The 18,301-nt window shown below is 37.0% G+C and overlaps 1 protein-coding gene across 3 annotated transcripts in view; it reads left to right on the forward strand.

The window, feature by feature from the left end:
• The first annotated feature begins 5,992 nt into the window (after positions 1–5,992).
• The window catches only part of ABCB1 (ATP binding cassette subfamily B member 1), a 47,770-nt gene continuing 35,461 nt past the window's right edge, over positions 5,993–18,301 (forward strand). Inside the window, exons 1-8 of one of the 3 annotated variants that reach the window (XM_074157158.1) lie at positions 5,993–6,135; positions 6,484–6,520; positions 6,890–7,029; positions 7,792–7,843; positions 10,365–10,516; positions 11,963–12,019; positions 16,312–16,503; positions 17,218–17,389. In XM_074157158.1, the coding sequence (XP_074013259.1) occupies positions 6,932–7,029; positions 7,792–7,843; positions 10,365–10,516; positions 11,963–12,019; positions 16,312–16,503; positions 17,218–17,389 (723 nt within the window). In that variant the 5' untranslated portion in view covers positions 5,993–6,135; positions 6,484–6,520; positions 6,890–6,931. Of the gene's footprint in view, positions 6,136–6,483; positions 6,521–6,889; positions 7,030–7,791; positions 7,844–10,364; positions 10,517–11,962; positions 12,020–16,311; positions 16,504–17,217; positions 17,390–18,301 lie in introns of those variants that run through there. The other 2 variants (XM_074157157.1, XM_074157156.1) reach the window with 2 other exon arrangements.

Below are 18,301 nucleotides of genomic sequence, written 5' to 3' on the forward strand. Positions count from 1 at the left end.
ACAGTAGAGCATCTAATCTGGGTCAATAGAATGACTACAGATAATTGTGCCTTCGGTACTTGTAGCCATAATGTATCTGGCCACAACAGACAGAAATCCAATGTTCTAATTGCTGAAGTCCTGCATGGTGAGAGTTAATTCCTCTGGTCTCTTTAGAACTATTTCTTAAAAAGTGATCACATGCAGGCATATCTTGATACTGTAACTGGAACCTTCCTGGTGGATCTACCTGGATTGTTGTCAGTGATGCATCAGCATTGTGGCATGTAGCATGTTTCTGGAAGCAGAAGTGGTTGGTAAGAGGAAACATTACCTCTAGTGTCTATGGATATGGTATTTAAAACATTTGGAGCTTGTGAAAAAGTGTATCTACACTGAATAAAATTGCCCATAGAACCACATTTACCTTACAGTATACAATCCTTTGTTTTACAGTAAAACTTAAAAAGAAACAAAGCAATTTGACTCTGGTCAAAGACTAAAATGCAGAACATGGCCATTGTGCCATAATCGATCTCTTATGAGATGAACTGAATAAAGGGGTTATTTTTAGTCATTTCACTACAGTGGCAGAATCCCATTTACAAGATTAAGTAAAATAAGTAAGTATACTTCCATCCTGCTAGAGCACAAGAAAGTCAAATTAGTATAGAAATTAAAAATATTTGCCTATTTTTGAAATAAACCCCTGTTTGGGGCTACTTTCCTCAAAAAAAACCCAAAACAAACACAACAAAAACATTGAAACAGTTTGAGTCCAGAGGATAGCGATGTCAAAGATCAATAGCACAAACTCTTTCCAGAAGGGTTATAGGAACTGGGTTTTTTTTTTGTTGTTTAGAGAGGACACACAACACTTGTGAAAGCAGTATTAAAATTTCAAAAGTACTGCAAAGGGGAATGGAAGAAGTCGTTCTTCATATTTGCTGAGTATAGGAAAGGGGTAACAGTAACCTTTATCAAGGGCAATTCAGATAAGACATCAGAAAAACTTCCTAACAGTTCAGATAATCTGAAATCTCCATCTTCGATTTTGGAAACTACAAATAGAGTGACAGAACTCAAATACCTGTCAAGAGAGCCAGATGGAATAGCTGATCTGATCTGGAGAAAGGAGGATGGATGGGATGATCTTCTGAGGTCTCTTCCACTCCTCATTTTTGTGGTTTGTAAGGGATATGATGAACTGTAACTCTAGAATAGAGACTTAAATAAAATTTTGAAATTCAGTATTAATAAGCAGAAGCTGAATAACAGGTTTTTATTCTCAGAATTTCCTGGGTAATCTAGACATTTCAGAAATTGTGTGGAACAGAAGGCAAGTATTTATAAAATACATTTTTAAATAGTATTGTAGAAGGGAATAAGTCGATATAAATAGCTTTGTTTTCTGTTTATATATTTAATATGTAATTACTTGAGTTTGTAAACCCCTTCCCGTCCTCCTCAGGAGTTCAGCTGCCTGTGATCCAACGCATAGCTATGTAACCCTCTCTGAGACTTGTGAGGAAATTGCTAAATTCTGAGCAAGAACTCCAAAAAAGTTGATAGAGTGGACTTCTGCAAGCTAAGAGAGATAAAATTGCAGACAGAGGTAAGACTCTTGAGATGGAGCTAGACTCAAGTATTCAAGAAGGAAAACATCATTATGAAAAGGAATAAGATCCTAAGGGAAAAGCAGGGATTTGGAAGATGGCAATTCAGTCACACTGAGGATCCATTCCAGGGGCAGTGGAAACCAGCCCTACCCCGCCTCAACAAGAACTTCCTGGCCAGCAAAGACTTTTTCTGTTTCTTATTTAGGGCACTGAGTGTACTAACACTTAGTTTAGTATTTCATTAATTCAAGTTATCTTTTTTCTGTCGTGACTAAGCACTAACTGCTGAATACTTTAAGTTGTGTATATTCAGCTTACAAAGGCTCTTTGTGCTTGGCAAAAGCTGTCCCATCAAAGTGATTCAGTGAGGGAAGGATAAAAGTTCATTCAAGTTCCTTGATTATTTGTACTGTTGCAATGTTACCAGGCGTATCATTGGCTAGAAAAATTATCAGGGAAAAAAACCTGGATGTCTGGAATAATACATGCTTTATTCAGCTTCAATAGGTGTGTGAAACTGGATGTGAGAATGTGTTCCCAGTTGTTCTAACTTATGTTAGGGCTGAATGCAATTGAGTAATCATTACAGGATTCCTGGGACCCTCTCCACCATTTCACCTACCTGGAGCTTATTGGAAGATCCAACTCTCCACCTTCAAACTAAATAAAAGAAAACAATAGTTTTTGTCCTTTTCTCTGGTTATAATATGTAAAGACTTTGAAGTGTTTGCCTCAGTTACCTGTCCTGTTTGCTATTTTTATTGATAAGCTTAAAAAAGCTGTTCATTTTTATTGATATTGTTAAAAAAATTTTGTAGGTATCATGCCATCATTTCACGATGTTTCAACTCTGATGTCAAAGTTAGATTAAACTTTCTGTGTTAGTTGTTTATCCTCAATCCAGGACAGATATGATGTATCAATTGGTCATCCCCTTTGCTGGCCTGTATCAGACCAAAAAAATACATGGAATCAATGTGTGATTTGTGGGATGAGATTCTCTCAACATGAGTTGGTTAAATCAGTACCTTACCCTCAGCTTTAACCAATCTTTGATGTCATCAAGGGAGATTTATTTTTAATTCTGTAGGCTGAAGCCCTGAAGCATGAAATCTTATATGGATATTGTCTGTGTCAAATGGACATTGATTTAATGCAAAGTAAAGTTATTTTGAACATATTGAAAGTGGAGTGTCCTATACACTCAAAAGTCCAAGAAGAAAGAAAACCTTTCTTTTTCTCTTTCTACTTGACACAAAATTTCCCACAGAAGATGGATTTAAACAGAGGTGACCAATCTATGACCTTTGAGTTATTTTAGGCTCATAAACTATTCAAAATTCACTCCCAAACCAGTTTGTTATCCTATGATCAGAAGCAGCAGGGATCTGCTGATATGGGAATGGTTGGACAATTCAAATCACTTGTTGTACAAGCAAGTGAAAAATGGCTAATAAGGTTCACGTACCTGAATTGTCCAAAAACCTGCTGCGCGTCCATCTCACAGTGGATCTGTGGGACTCTATGAACATAATGACAAATGCAGCTCAAAGAGCTACCTCTATTAAGTTATATGTTTTAAGAGATTTTAGCCAGTAGAAAAATTCTGGAAAGCGACTCACAGGATCAGGAGAGTTGACCTTGTCTAAATGAAAGCCTATACAGGGGGAAAGCATCTAGTTTCATTTTAAAAATTGCAATTGCTCACAACTTCATTGCACCTATTGTCTATCTGCTTCTATGCTCCATTTTCCTTCATGGAAATTGTTTAGTTCAAGACAGAAAATACCTCTTGGATATTATTACTTCTATAAGGACATTCATTTTCAGATATCTTTTCTTTCTGAAAATACTTATAAATATTCATAAGGTTTATTCAACCCTGTTTTTATTAAGGTAGTAGCCAACTACCTTTTACCTGACAGTTTTATAGCTCCTGGATTATATTCACACAACTTTTCTAGAATTTTGAGCATAAGAACTTGTGTTTTTGAAGGATGATCATTAGTGAGCTCTCACGGCAAGTGCAGGGCAGCCGAGGGATCAGGGCCAGCCAGCATGGGTTTATAAAAGGGAGGTCCTGCTTAACAAACTTGATCTCTTTCTATGACCACGTGACCCGCCTTCTCGATGCGGGGAAGGCTGTGGACGTTGTCTACCTGGACTTTGGTAAGGCCTTTGACACCGTCCCCCACAGCGTTCTCCTGGAGAAGCTGGCGAATCATGGCATAGACAAGTGTACCCTTCACTGGGTAAAAAACTGGCTGGATGGCCGTGCCCAGAGAGTTGTAATTAATGGGATGAAATCCAGTTCGCGGCCGGTCACCAGTGGTTTATATATTTTTATATATACAAAAATATATAGACACTATATATTTGTATATATACAAAAATATGGAGGCCTTCCTACCCTCCAGCAGGTCGACACTCCCACCCAATTTGGTGTCGTCTGCGAATTTACTGAGGGTGCACTCGATCCCCTCATCCAGATCATTGATGAAGATGTTAAAGAGAACCGGCCCCAGTACCGAGCCCTGTGGGACACCACTCGTGGCCGGCCACCAACTGGGTTTAACTCCATTCACCACCACTCTCTGGGCCCGGTCTCCAGCCAGTTTTTAACCCAGTGGAGAGTCCTCCCATCCAGGCCATGGGCAACCAGTTTCTCCAGGAGGATACTGTGGGAGACTGTATCAAAGGCCTTGCTAAAGTCCAGGTAAACAACATCCACAGCCTTTCCCTCATCGACCAAGTGGGTCACTTTGTCATAGAAGGAGATCACGTTTGTCAAGCAGGACCTGCCTTTCATTGCCTGGTTGTCCTCCATGTGCCGTATAATGGCACTTAATGGTTAAGTTAGATAACACAGATCATTCTATATTGTAACTCACTATTAATTATTCCAGACTGTTTCCATGCATTTATTTATCTAAGTTTACCATCTCCTATATGTGAAAATGTCTTAATGTTTTATGAACAAACTGATCATAAGTCAGCTTCTGGAATGGCAGAAAAAGGCATTTGAAAAATAGGGCGCTTATGTTTTGTGGTGAAGTTTCAACTACTTATGCTTCTAAAGCTGGGGGAGAAGCTGTCGCTTTAACCAAATAACTGATCTGAGGGAAGACAGAAAGTATTTTTCAAGCCCTGGGTTTATGACTTTTGTAGCTTACTAAGCAGGTGTAAAATTCTGTACTGTCCCAATTTTCCCACTTTTTAAAAATCAGTTTAGTTGGTTCAGCTGTAGTATAACAAGACTGACTATAAAAGAGTCTCATTTTCTTTGCACTACTCTATGCAGGCAATAGAAACTCTAGTACAAATTGATATTCTGATTTATTTCTATTTCACTTTATTATCGTGATTGTACTCTAATAGCATTGAGATGTTGCAATGAGATAACAGAACATTGTGACAGATCTTGCAGTTTTGTCCATTTTCCCTTTAAGGTGAAACAGTTATGAAAGACCTGCATATATATGTTAAATTTGTTTAAATTAATTGACTTTTCTCCAGAGTCTCTCATTCATCTTTATTCAGTTCCCACTGAAATAAATTGACAAACAGACTTTACCTGAAGTTGGACGAGTCCATTAAGATCTAGTCCAGGAAAGCACGTAGGCAGGCAAGTTAAAACCCAGAAGTATTCCCATTAACTGCTGTGGATAGAAATCTATACAGATATCTCAGGATGACTTCTCATAAACAGATAATACTTATATTTACTAATCCTTTATATTTTGCTTGGCTGACAATGGTAAACTACCCTTCCTAAAGTAATCCTCACTCTGGTAAGACTTTTTGTATTCTAAAACATTGTAAAAGTAGTCAGTTTTATTAAAATTTTGAGAATACAGGTAGGCATGACTAAAAGCAACAAAAATTATCTCTTCTGGTTAATTATCAGATTAAGAAATTTTTGTTTGAGTAAAGTGATAGAAGATCTACAGAGGAATTCATATAAAACTACTTGTCTTCTAGGAGAGGGATTTTTATTTAACTTCTCATAAATTTGACTTCTGTAAAGGTGTTGAACACATCTAGTTTACTCTATACATTGAAATGACAGTTAAGAAGTATAAGTAATTTATTTTAAATGTTTTAAATATTTGTTATTATTTTCATTCAAGTAATGCCTACAGATAATGATAAAAACAATACGTTTCACAATAAAATAAATGGTCACTTTAAAATAGTTTAGAATCTGAACATACATTCAAAAATCAGAAGAATACTAATGGAGCAGATTTCTGCTGACCATAGCTATTTCCAAACCATTTCTAAACTCTGTCTGAAACTCATCTTGCTATTCTGCAGTTACTCAAGTGAGAAACGATATGCACTATAGTAAAATCCTGTTTTCTTTCAGGCTAGATGGGTCATGTTTCTCTGGATTAGACTTAGAAGAAGGGAAAAGAAGCAAAGGAGTAATACCCTCCTTTTGTGTTATTTGGCTTTGTTCTCACTGTGTATTCAAGAATGGATTCATCCTTAAGTGTAACAGTCACTTGGAGCATTCAGCACCACCTCTAATAAGGTAAAGAGGAATTCCTGGGAGTTTTAAGGGGCATAATTAAGCCAACAGTAGATAAAGATAACTTTTCTTGGTGGAAAAATAGTCTGTTCAGGCTTGTTTTCCTCGGCAACAATGAAATAAACATTTATTTAAGGACTTTGTTTGCTATATATTCCCTTTAGGAAAAGGGAGACAGAGTCCAAAGTGCATACACTTTCCAAAGTAGGCGAGGCAACAGGAGTGGAGAAAAAAAAAATCACACACAAGAGAAAGCTGTTGATCATCTGTTTTACATAAGAAGAGCAAAGTCCAATCATGCTGCCTGTCCTTAACCATATTAATTCTGCTGATTTTTGAATAATCTTTCAGAGAACTAGAGGCAAACCAAGAACAACCTTCACGGTAAGTCAATAAAAAAAATAAAATCAGAGCTGTTTTATAAAATTCACTGATAACTACAATCGGGGAAATTCCAAATAACTGCATATTTTGTAAATCTGTGCTGAATTGGAGAAAATTTAATGCTTTTATCTTTCAAATGAAATTAAATGAAGGACCATAGTTATCAAATAGGTACTAATACAAAATGTAGATGTTTGTAAGCAAATTCCAAACATCTGGACTTGTTTTAACATGTTTATACTTGCCCATTATGAGGGTTCACTTGCAGTATATTACATTAATAACTTTATTGATTTAAATAAGTATCTTTTTTTTTCAAACAGATGGTCATTGATTTTACCATCCTTGGCTTTAATACTTATATATTTCTCAGTCAAATATTATTTTACAGGGAGCTATCTTAAATAAATTTAAAATGCGTTCTGAAGATGAGAACAAGCAGAAGCATACTGCAGATGGAAATAGTCATGAGATCACTGCACCCAGCCAGGGTCATGAAGCCGAAGACAGACAGTAAGTATTCTTAAACATTGTCAACATGTTACATATTGAAGCTTAGAAGATTACATTATCTTATTTTAGATTTAATTTTATTCAATTTAATCTTTTTTTTATTTTACTTTATAAGGAAAGCCTAATAATCAAAAGCATTATAACAACTTGAAAGTAGCGTTGATTGACACATTTATTTGGTGCAGAAGAACTTTTTATTTTTTCTCTTAAGGACTAAGTGTCCGCAGTATTGACTACAGTTTATTGAAAAATAAATCTAAAATATGTTAGACATGATGTCAGAATGGTCATTTTGGATACAATTATCTCATCTGTTAAAAATTATGTTAAAATATTTAGTATGGCAAGGAATCAATATTTTACATACCTTGAACATTTTATTTATTCTCCATCCCCCATGTGCCAAAACTTGATTTTATAAGTTATCTTCCTCTTTCCCATTTTAAAAGCTATATACTGCTTCGGTTCATAGCTTCCCTGATCAGATAGTGGAACCACCAGCCCTTGTTGGTGGTGTTGCACCCTTGAGAGGAATGAACTGGGAAGAGCTTGACTTAAATGTATAGCAGTCGGGAGCTGATGCTATTTATATACCTGGTGTTTTAAAGAAAAACATCCTAAGAATGCTCAATAAATAATATTAATTTTACCCAAAATTATTTCATAATTATATTTTAATTGAACTTCATTAATACATTGCATTAGTATTTCTGTGAAATGTTGTCGCTTTTCAAGTGCACTAAAACTATCATACCTTTTAAGCAGGGAAAAGAAGAAAACAGAAAAGGCTAAGATGGTCAGCCCATTTACATTGGTAAGATTTATTCTCTCTATATATTTGTACATATATATTCACATATGCACATTTCAAGGCGTACACAAAGATGGTTAAAGTTATGTTAGAGTACTGCATATATGGTCTTGTCTCCACCAAATAGTTTGATACTACAGAATATTGGATATAGTATAGCAATCAAGCAGTTCTTTTTGTGGATGTGCTTTTATTAAAGAAGCTGTCTTATTACTGATATGGCTTCTTAGAAGTCTTCCCTTAGTAAGTTACCATGCTAAAAACACCTGTACTAGATTTTTGTTTGTGAAAGGTAGGGATTTCCATGGTCTGTCATTTCTTCCAACACAATGAAAAAGTGTCCATATACCTAAAATTATGTGTGGTTTTGTCCTCTAAATTACCTGAGTCAGGTACTAATCATACTTATTAGGCCCTTTAGTCATTATTCAGTCACCTGAGTCAGCAGTAAAGGGCAACTCCATGGCACTAATGAAACTTATAATTAAAAATTAAAAATTAAAAAAGTACTTTACAGAATCACAGAATGGTATGGGGCTGGAAGGGACCTCTGGAGATCATCTAGTCCAACCCCCCCTGCCAAAGCAGGTCCACCCAGAGCAGGTTACACAAGAGCGTGTCCAGGTGCGTTTTGAATGTCTCCAGAGAGGGAGACTCCACCACCTACCTGGGCAGCCTCTTCCAGTGCTCTACCACCCTCAAAGTGAAGAAGTTCCTCCTCATGTTTAGATGGAACTTCTTATGTTCAAGTTTGTGCCCATTTCCTCTTGTCCTGTCACTGGGCACCACTGGAAAAAGACCGGACCTGTCCTCCTGACATCCTCCCTTTAAGTATTTATAGGTGTTGATCAGATCCCCCCTCAGCCTTCTCCTCTCCAGACTAAAAAGACCCAAGTCCCTCAGTCTCTCCTCGTAAGAGAGATGCTCCAGGCCCCTCGTCAACTTTGTAACCCTCTGCTGTACCCTCTCCAGCAGTTCCCTGTCCTTCTTGAACTGGGGAGCCCAGAACTGGGCACAGTGCTCCAGATGGGGCCTCACCAGGGCAGAGGGGGAGGATGACCTCCCTCAACCTGCTGGTGACACTCCTCCTGATGCACCCCAGGATGCCATTGGCCTTCTAGGCCACAAGGGGACATTGTTGGCTCATGGTCATCCTATTGTCCACCAGGACTCCCAGGTCTTTCTCCTCAGAGATGCTTCCCAGCAGGTCAGTCCCCAACCTGTCCTGATGCAGGGGGTTATTCCTCCCCAGGTGCAGCACCCTACATTTGCCCTTGTTGAAGTTCATCAGGTTCCTCTCTGCCCTGCTCTCCAGCCTGTCCAGGTCTCGCTGGATGGTGGCACAGCCTTCTGGTGTGTCAGCCACGCCTCCCAGTTTTGTGTCATCAGCAAACTTGCTGAGGGTATACTCCATCCCTTCATCCAGGTCATTGATAAAAATATTGAAGAGGACTGGACCCAGTACTGACCCCTGTGGGAGCCCACTTTTTACAGACCTCCAACTAGATTCTGTGCCCCTAGTCACGACCCTCTGAGCTCTGTCTTTCAGCCATTTCTCAATCCACCTCACTGTCCATTCATCTAACCCACACTTCCTAAGCTTACCTCTGAGGATGCTGTGGGAGATGGTGTCAAAACCCTTGCTGAAGTCAAGGTAGACAACATCCACTGCCCTCCCCTCATCTATCCATCCAGTCATGCCATCATAAAAGCTATCAGGTTATCCAGAAATTTTTAATTTACTGGGTATTTTAAAATAAGGCAATCTGTTAATATTTAATCACAGTAAATACTAGGTCCTCTTTTAGTAATATTGAAATGTTTACTATTTTGTAGATTTCATGTTCATAAGGTGCAGCAATGTCATGGCAAATAAAAGAAATAAAACTATAGCCCATGATGATGGCCAATGCCTGATTTTTCTGCTTTGATATACCAGTTTGCACTTGTACAATTATATCATAACACTATAATTTACAACAGCAAACAGTATTTTACTGTAAAGAATAAAGCCAATGATTTTGTAACAGATGAGCTAAAACTTTATTAAGTTCAATGGCAAGAAGTATTTAGAATTTCAGTAAGTTTTGATAATGTCTATGGTACATTAGGAACAATTTTCTGACTGCATAATAATGATTTTACAGTAAAAGTAATTATTGCCCTATTTATCACAATGCCTTTTTTTTTAATATAACTTGAGCTTTAAATAAAAAACTTTAAAAGGGAAAATTTCTTATACCTTGTTTTCATATAACCTTTCTTACACATGTGCTGATATTGATTCATTAAATAGTATACTTCTCTGGTTTTAAGTTTATAGTCTAGAAGTGCTTATATTAGAATGATTTATTCCTGTACATTTAAATTGTTTCATAAACTAAATTTATAATCAGATAAAGTTGTAGTTTTGTGACACTAGGTGTATAATTGATAGCTTTTTCTTGACTTTCTTGCCTTTGTAGACAGAGCGTGTTAGTATTCTAGTATCACAGTTAGAATAAATGTCTCTTCTCCATCACAGTTTCGCTACTCCAATTGGTCGGATAAATTGCTAATGATACTAGGCACTCTCCTGGCAATAGCCCATGGAAGCAGTCTACCTATTGCGATGCTAATTTTTGGTGATATGACTGATAGCTTTGTTAATTTTGGAGACAAAAATTATACAGGTAAGAATATATCTGCTATGAAGAGAGCAATGGCTCATATTTGGAAAACAGCTAGGGAGATTAAAGAACCTTGACATAAGATACTGATGTCAGAAACCCCAACTAGACACAACACTATGATGCAAACTAGCAGCTCTTGTGTTTGCTGTAATAGAGATACACTTTGGAATTTTTTTGCCCCTAATTCCTACTGTCTGCGTTAGTAGACTTTCACTGAATTTCACTGAATTTCACTGAATTTTTCTTAGAGTTGGAAGGGACCATAGAGATCATCTAGTCCAACTTCCCTGCTGAAGCAGGATTTCCTAGAGCATGTTAGAGCATGTTACTCAGGACTTTATTTTTAGTTTTTTCAAATTATCTACTACAATGTACATTCAACAAATCACATTTAACTGTGGCTATGATAAATGGAGAGAGGCTGGTTTTCCATCTCCTCAGCATGAGTTCCTGTTGATTCCCTTGCATCAAGTCTGGCAATTATAGTCCACAAGGCGAATCAGATCAGTAAGTAGATCAAACAGAAAATTTGCCACCGAAAAAAAAAGTACTTATTTTCTCTTGGCTCAATTTGTTGAATAGCCTCATTTGCTAAATCAGAAGTATAAAATCAAACAGAAAGGAGAGCTGGCATGCACTGCTGGATACAAGAGGGAGGAGTGATACTGTCACTTTGGTTTCAACTCACAGCCCATATTATATAGTTCTCTGGATTCACACATTTGATGCTAAACTTGTGAACAGGTTTTTTGCCTGAAATATTACCTAATAAAATTTTATTAAACATTTTAATAAGTGTCTATGGTGATACAGAAAAAATAACGAATATGACTGTCTTCTGTCCTGCATCCATTTTTTCTCTTATTATGCTGCTATAAGACAGGAACATGGGCATGCTGCCTTTATCAGAACAAAGAATTTATGATTTACTCCTTCCCAAGTACAATAAATTGGTCAGATTTTTATGGTGCAAATGCAAAATGCTGCAGCTGTAGTCTTCTCAAAACATTTATCACTAAGTTCTCATGTGGGGGAGTAAAATTTTAAGGCAAGTACCAACATTATAGCCAATGTTTTCATAATGTATTAAGCTATCTATAGTTACTGATTTGATGTCAATGTCTAGGCCTGTACTATTTTGACATTTTGACATTATACAAATGCCCTATGTTTTCAGAAAGAAAAAAAACCAAACCGAGCATTCAATGAATGCTCAGGAAAACCTTGCAATCTCAAATCACACTGATGTAGTTTTGTAGTCAGTGGAGTTATAGTATATTAGTATAATCATTGTTTTTGAGTAGGTAGATGCCTGAAATCATCCCACTCCTCCTTTCATTAAAGTCAACTTGATTCAAAAGGAGATATAGCAACTCACAATTTGCTTAACAACATGCAGGAAAACAGATTTGTTAAAATTTTCTCTATTAAAAAAATTTACTCTTTTCTTCCTTTCTGCAGTGAATTTCACTTTAGATTTTGGCAATCTGGAAGAAGATATGACAAGGTAATTAGAAACTGATATTTCCTCTTCTTTTATAATGTAGGCACACATTTCTAGTGGAGCCATTCTTCTCTCACAGATGTTTTACATACTTTAAACAACATCAAAGCATTTGTTGTTTGAATAATGTATGTAACTAAAGATTTACACATGAGATTATTGGAGGCACTGATTCTTGAACATCCCCATCCATTCCCAACAATTTCCCTGTAATCTCTTGCTCTCACAGATCCCACCCTCTTTTCAGGGGTGCTCTGTGTCCCAATGCCATCTGCATTTCCTTCCTTCCTTCCTTCTTTTCCTCTGAGATTATAAACAGTAGAAAATGTAAAAAATTATGTTGATTATCATCCATCAATTCCTTGAGCTATGATGATTCACTGATAAAAAGCAGAATTAAAATTGCTAGATGATACCTACTTTGCTGTCAAAGCCTCAAGCTCAACTAAATTAACTAGACTACAGAAAATACAGAGATATATTATATGCAAACTTAAATCTAGGATTCTAGAGATGGCAATAGCAGAAGACAATAGTCAGCAGGTGCTTCTGCTACAAAGCTTCATAAAGAAAAGGGCAAATAAGCTGTCAATAGATGTGTTTTGTTCATGGGCTTTATTAACTACTGTCCATGGACTTGGTTTATGCATGATGTCTAAAGTTCACACACATCTTCTTGTACCACTTCAGCTTCTTTTCTTCAGGTTGAAGTCTGTTCCTCATTAGGTATTGAAAAACATCTGAAATCTCAGGATTGCTGATGTGATCTTCAAGGCAATTGTCTTTTCTGAAGAGAAGGAAGAAATCATAGAATCATAGAATGGTTACAGTTGGGAGGGATCTTAAAGATTATCGAGTTCCAATCCCCCTGCCCTGGGCAGGGACACCTCCCACTAAACCAGGTTGCTCAAAGCCCCATCCAGCCTGGCCTTGAACACGTCCAGGGATGGGGCATCCACAGCTTCTCTGGGCAACCTGTTCCAGTGCCTCACCACCCTCACAGTAAAGAATTTCTTACTAATGTCTAATCTAAATCTACCCACTTTCAGTTTAAAACGGTTACCCCTCATCCTATCACTACACTCCCTGATAAAGAGTCCCTCCCTGCCTTTCCTTTAGGCCCCCTTTAGGTACTGAAAGGTTGCTGTAATGAATCCCTGGAGCCTTCCCTTTTCTCTTCTCTTCTCTTCTCTTCTCTTCTCTTCTCTTCTCTTCTCTTCTCTTCTCTTCTCTTCTCTTCTCTTCTCTTCTCTTCTCTTCTCTTCTCTTCTCTTCTCTTCTCTTCTCTTCTCTTCTCTTCTCTTCTCTTCCCTTCCCTTCCCTTCCCTTCCCTTCCCTTCCCTTCCCTTCCCTTCCCTTCCCTTCCCTTCCCTTCCCTTCCCTTCCCTTCCCTTCCCTTCCCTTCCCTTCCCTTCCCTTCCCTTCCCTTCCCTTCCCTTCCCTTCCCTTCCCTTCCCTTCCCTTCCCTTCCCTTCCCTTCCCTTCCCTTCCCTTCCCTTCCCTTCCCTTCCCTTCCCTTCCCTTCCCTTCCCTTCCCTTCCCTTCCCTTCCCTTCCCTTCCCTTCCCTTCCCTTCTCCTCCTGTGCCTGACCACCCACTCAGTAAAGTAATTCTGCCTAGTATCTAATCTAATCCTCCCCTGCTGCAACTTCAGACCATTTCCTCTGGTCCTGTCATTATTCCCTTGGGAGAAGAGGCCAACACCCACCTCTCTACAACCTCCTTTCAGGGACTTGTAGAGGGCAATGAGGTCTCCCCTATCCCTCCTCTTCTCCAAACTAAACGTGCCCAGTTCCCTCAGCCTCTCCTCGTATGACTTGTTCTCTAGACCCCTCACCAGCTTGGTGGCTCTCCTCTGGACACGCTCCAGCAGCTCAATGTCCTTCCTGTAGTGAGGGCCCCAGAACTGTGTGATTCTGTGATTTTGTGAACTTCAGTAGAATATACTTGTGCCCAGTTATTTGAAAGCAAAATTGAAGGCAAAATTGCAGAACAAAATAATTTGTGTATGGGTGAAGTTAAACAGCTTTAAAATCAACATATTTCCCTTTTTTTTCTACTCAAGCATATCTAACCTGTATTTTAAGAGCAGGATGCACTAGAATTACACAAAGTATTACTGATCCTTATAGCATGAGTAGTGTGTAAATCAACATGTCATTTTTAAGTCTTTTAGAGCAACAACCAATCAGAACTATTTTTGATTAAAGGTTTGGGATTCATTTAATCCCTGAACTCCTATCACGTCATCTCAACTAAAATCAATAGGAATCCTCCCATTGTTCTCAGTGGGCTGTTGTCTGGAAGTCACTACTGCTTAAAGAACAAAGAGTACAGGAAAGCAAACAAGCTGACACAAAGAAAGTGTAAATGTGAATTTAGATTTACATCAACATCTAAATGTTGAGAACTGCCTGTTCTCAGGACTCTAAGAGATAGTCTGTTTGAGGCAGATCTGTTATCAACATTGTGCATGCTACCTTGAGTTTCAGACATTAACTCTGAAAGTACGAGTACGAGTAAAAAGCAGCCTGAGCTTCTCTTTAGAAACAAATTGTTGAATGAAAGTGCTAGTACTTATTAACAACACAGGAATAGGTTCTCTTTTCTAAAGATTCTGGATAGAGCCTTGAGTTAGTGTGTTCACTGGTCTGAAGAAGAAGCTGTTGGTACCTACCTTCTGTTTCTCTAAGAACATCTGCCAGCAGGTCAAATAATAAAAACTGTTTGCAAGGCCAAAGTTCTCACACAGGTGTGCTCAAGTACTGAACTATACACATGGACCTGGTTGTGTTTGTTACTCAAAAAACAGTTTGTCTAAAACCCAACTTCTCAAGACAAAAAGAGACATTATTTTACAATGCAGCGAGCATTTACTCTGTTAAGTTTCAGCAATGAATTTGTAGAATATATTTCATCAGCATGGAATCCGGCAGAGAGATCAATCCCTTTTGATACAATTTGTCATGAAACAAAGTCCAAACATAAAATATACTCTGAAGTGATGTAACATCATAAAGTAATTGTCTCAAGTAATTGCAACTGAGTTTTGAAGCAGTGCCCTCGGTTTTAGTTTGGTAGTTTCTGTGTAGAGTTTTAATGGAGCTGAAGATGATGGAGGTCAATATTCAACTAACCAGCATTCAGTTAGGCATTAACCCATTTTATTAAACAGTCTAGATAAAGTTCATTTCATAATGACTATAGTTCCAAAGTCTGCCATACTAAACTGATGGTATCTTAGCCACAAAAAAAGACTGGATTAAAATTTGAAAAGTTTAATCTATAAAGCCATTATCTGCTTTTTTGGAGCAAAGCATTTGCACACAGATTTCTGCAATTTGCTCCTACCAAGTCTGATGATACAGTTCTAAAGAATAAGTATGCATCATTTACTGCATGTGAATGAAAGTCTTAAGAAGTTTTAAGCTTTTTTCTAATTATTACTTTTATATGGATGCAGTAGTCTTACAATTACATGAAAGATACATCACAAATATCTAGCCATGGTTTTTGCTGATGTTTATGATCATGAACAGAATCAGTTCAGTTACATTTTTCTGGTTTAGTTCTGGTTTAAGTTCACCTGTAACTGCTTCTGATGTCAATTCTTAATCAAATAAAAACTGATTTGGTTCTGTTTGAATAGTTTAAAACTGTGGCTCAAATTCTTTTCCATTTTGAGAAATATAGTCGTTCACAAACTCCTTGGTTTTGATTTGACACCCTGTTCATGGTACAAAGCTGAATTAATTTAAAAGTAAAATATCAGTTATGAATAAAATAAAGAGCAAAAGAATTTTTGATCTAATGGCATTTGCTTGCAATAGATGTAATGCTGTATTCTCAAATTGGTAAATATTTATAGCATGCATGTATATAGACAAGGATGTTATATGAATATAGGTATGTATAATTAGGTCTGTCTATATGAGTTAAAACAAAAATGTTATGAAGTTTTGGGGAATTATGCATTTAAGTGAAAATCTAAAATATAGTTCTTAAATATTCTTATGAGAAAATATATACTATATTGACAAAAAGAAAAAGTAATTCCTGTCTAACAATAATTTTGATCAATTTATTGCATATCAAAACTGATGATAAATACTACTCATGGAAAACTTGACAAATTTTACAAAGTATAAACTCTAGTAGAAGCGTATAAACTCTAGTAGAAGCATATAAACTCTATTTCAGGCCTGAAACCGAAGAAGTAAGCATCAAGCTAAATACAGACTAGTGAGGCAGTTAAAACTAATGTCAGAGATTCCTGCCTTTTTTGTTTCTTTCAGATATGCATACTACTATTCTGGAATAGCAGCTGGTGTTCTTCTTGCTGCTTATATCCAAACTTCATTTTGGACCCTAGCAGCAGGCCGGCAAATAAAAAAAATCAGAGAAAAATTTTTTCATGCGATTATGAGACAGGAAATTGGATGGTTTGATGTAAATGATGTGGGAGAACTTAACACTCGTCTTCTAGAGTAAGTATACTATACCTTTCCCAATGTTATTTTATCTCATTAAGCATGTATGAGTTACTAATATTTTTATTTTTAAATCGAATTATTTCATTGTGAAATTAAATTTAATTATTTCATTGTGAAATGAAGTTTTCAGGTTTTCTAATGGAGAGTTTCAGAGACTGAACTTATGATACTTATGATACTGGACTGCGCCAAGAATACCAGAAAAGCATTTAGATAAGTCCCCTTGAACTCTGAGGATGACTAAAGCCCAGCCTATGAGATTATCCCCATGAAGAGAAAACAGTTCATTTCTGTGCATGGGGACTGAACAAAGGTGCCAACTGACCCTTGCAGTGTGAACAGCTTTAATTGCATGACAAGCTATTCCTTTCTCTTTGCCTACATAAAAGGTTTTGTTTTTTCTTCCCAGTTATCCCATAGTTTCCAAACAGATCAAAAATTTGGAAATAAGAAAGTGAGAGTAACTACACTGTAGGCAGAATTTCAACCTTTTCAGACAAAAATGAGTTTATAGCAGTACATTTTCACAAGAAATACAAAATTTTCCTTGACCACACTATATAGTACTCTATTTTGAGGCAAATTTTTGTTTGGAAGTAATTGAATAATAAAAATCGTCATGTACACAGATGCCCATGTAATGAACCTGAAAAGTTTTCTTGTTCTTTTTACATTTTCCTTCCTGTCTGCGTGTAATTTGTTTTTCAGTGATGTCTCCAAGATTAATGAAGGAATAGGTGACAAAATTGGATTGCTTGTTCAAGCGGTAACAACATTTGTAACAGGATTCATTGTTGGTCTCATAAGAGGATGGAAATTGACCCTTGTAATACTAGCAGTCAGTCCTGTACTGGGACTTTCAGCAGCCCTCTGGGCAAAGGTCGGTTAACATACATTCATTGTCAGGTTTTATATTAATGAGAGATAATGAAATAAATCTACATATCTGTAATTCTTACTGTTGGAATGTATTGCTTAGAATTGCTTTAGACAACATCTATGTATGTAAGCTCTTAGACGAACTGTATATAAGTACCCTCATGTAATCTGAATACTGTAATTCCCATAAATTGGAGAGACTTGTTTGATTTGAAGCTGCTTCTGCCAATATAACATATTTTTATATAGAAAAAAAAGCAAGATATATGGGTAGAATCCACATCTGTAACTGTTAAACTTCACCCACATGAGTACTTGCTCTGTTGAAAGAAATAATTGCACCTCCTGAAAAATAAGTGAACAAATTAGACCAAGCCTTTGTCTCAAACAAAGAGTTTCTATTCAGAGTTTTTAACAGCTTTGGTAATAAATTTTAGACAGACGTAGGTGAGAGAAGTACCCAATTACCATGGGATTGGAGTCACTTACATTTGTAGTTTGGAAGCCTTCAGATTTTTATAGTATTTTACCTCCCTTACATTTCAAAGATTATATAAGCCTTCTCTTTCTTGTGGAAGAGGTAGGAGTAGAGAAGCATGTGCTACATATGTCTGGTGGCCAATTAATGTAAGCTATAGAGCCCTCTGGCTAAGGTAGCTAGAGATGAGAATAAGCTGAGGAGATCTGCCTGAGGAGAACCACACAAGCCCAGTATAAGTAGTCATCTAATCTCCTGCAATGGGTGAAAGCAGAGTGGAAAATCCAGCCCTTAGTTGTTGAGAATGGGCAATGTTGAATTATTTGATTGAATTCATAATGTACTTAAGGATTTTGATATTGAACATTCTGCACTCGTACATAATATAATCAAAAGGCTTCATATTGAATGAAAGTAACTGTGATAAAAGCCATT

Source organism: Numenius arquata, chromosome 12 (genome assembly GCF_964106895.1).
Source record: "Numenius arquata chromosome 12, bNumArq3.hap1.1, whole genome shotgun sequence".
Classification (NCBI taxonomy): domain Eukaryota; kingdom Metazoa; phylum Chordata; class Aves; order Charadriiformes; family Scolopacidae; genus Numenius; species Numenius arquata.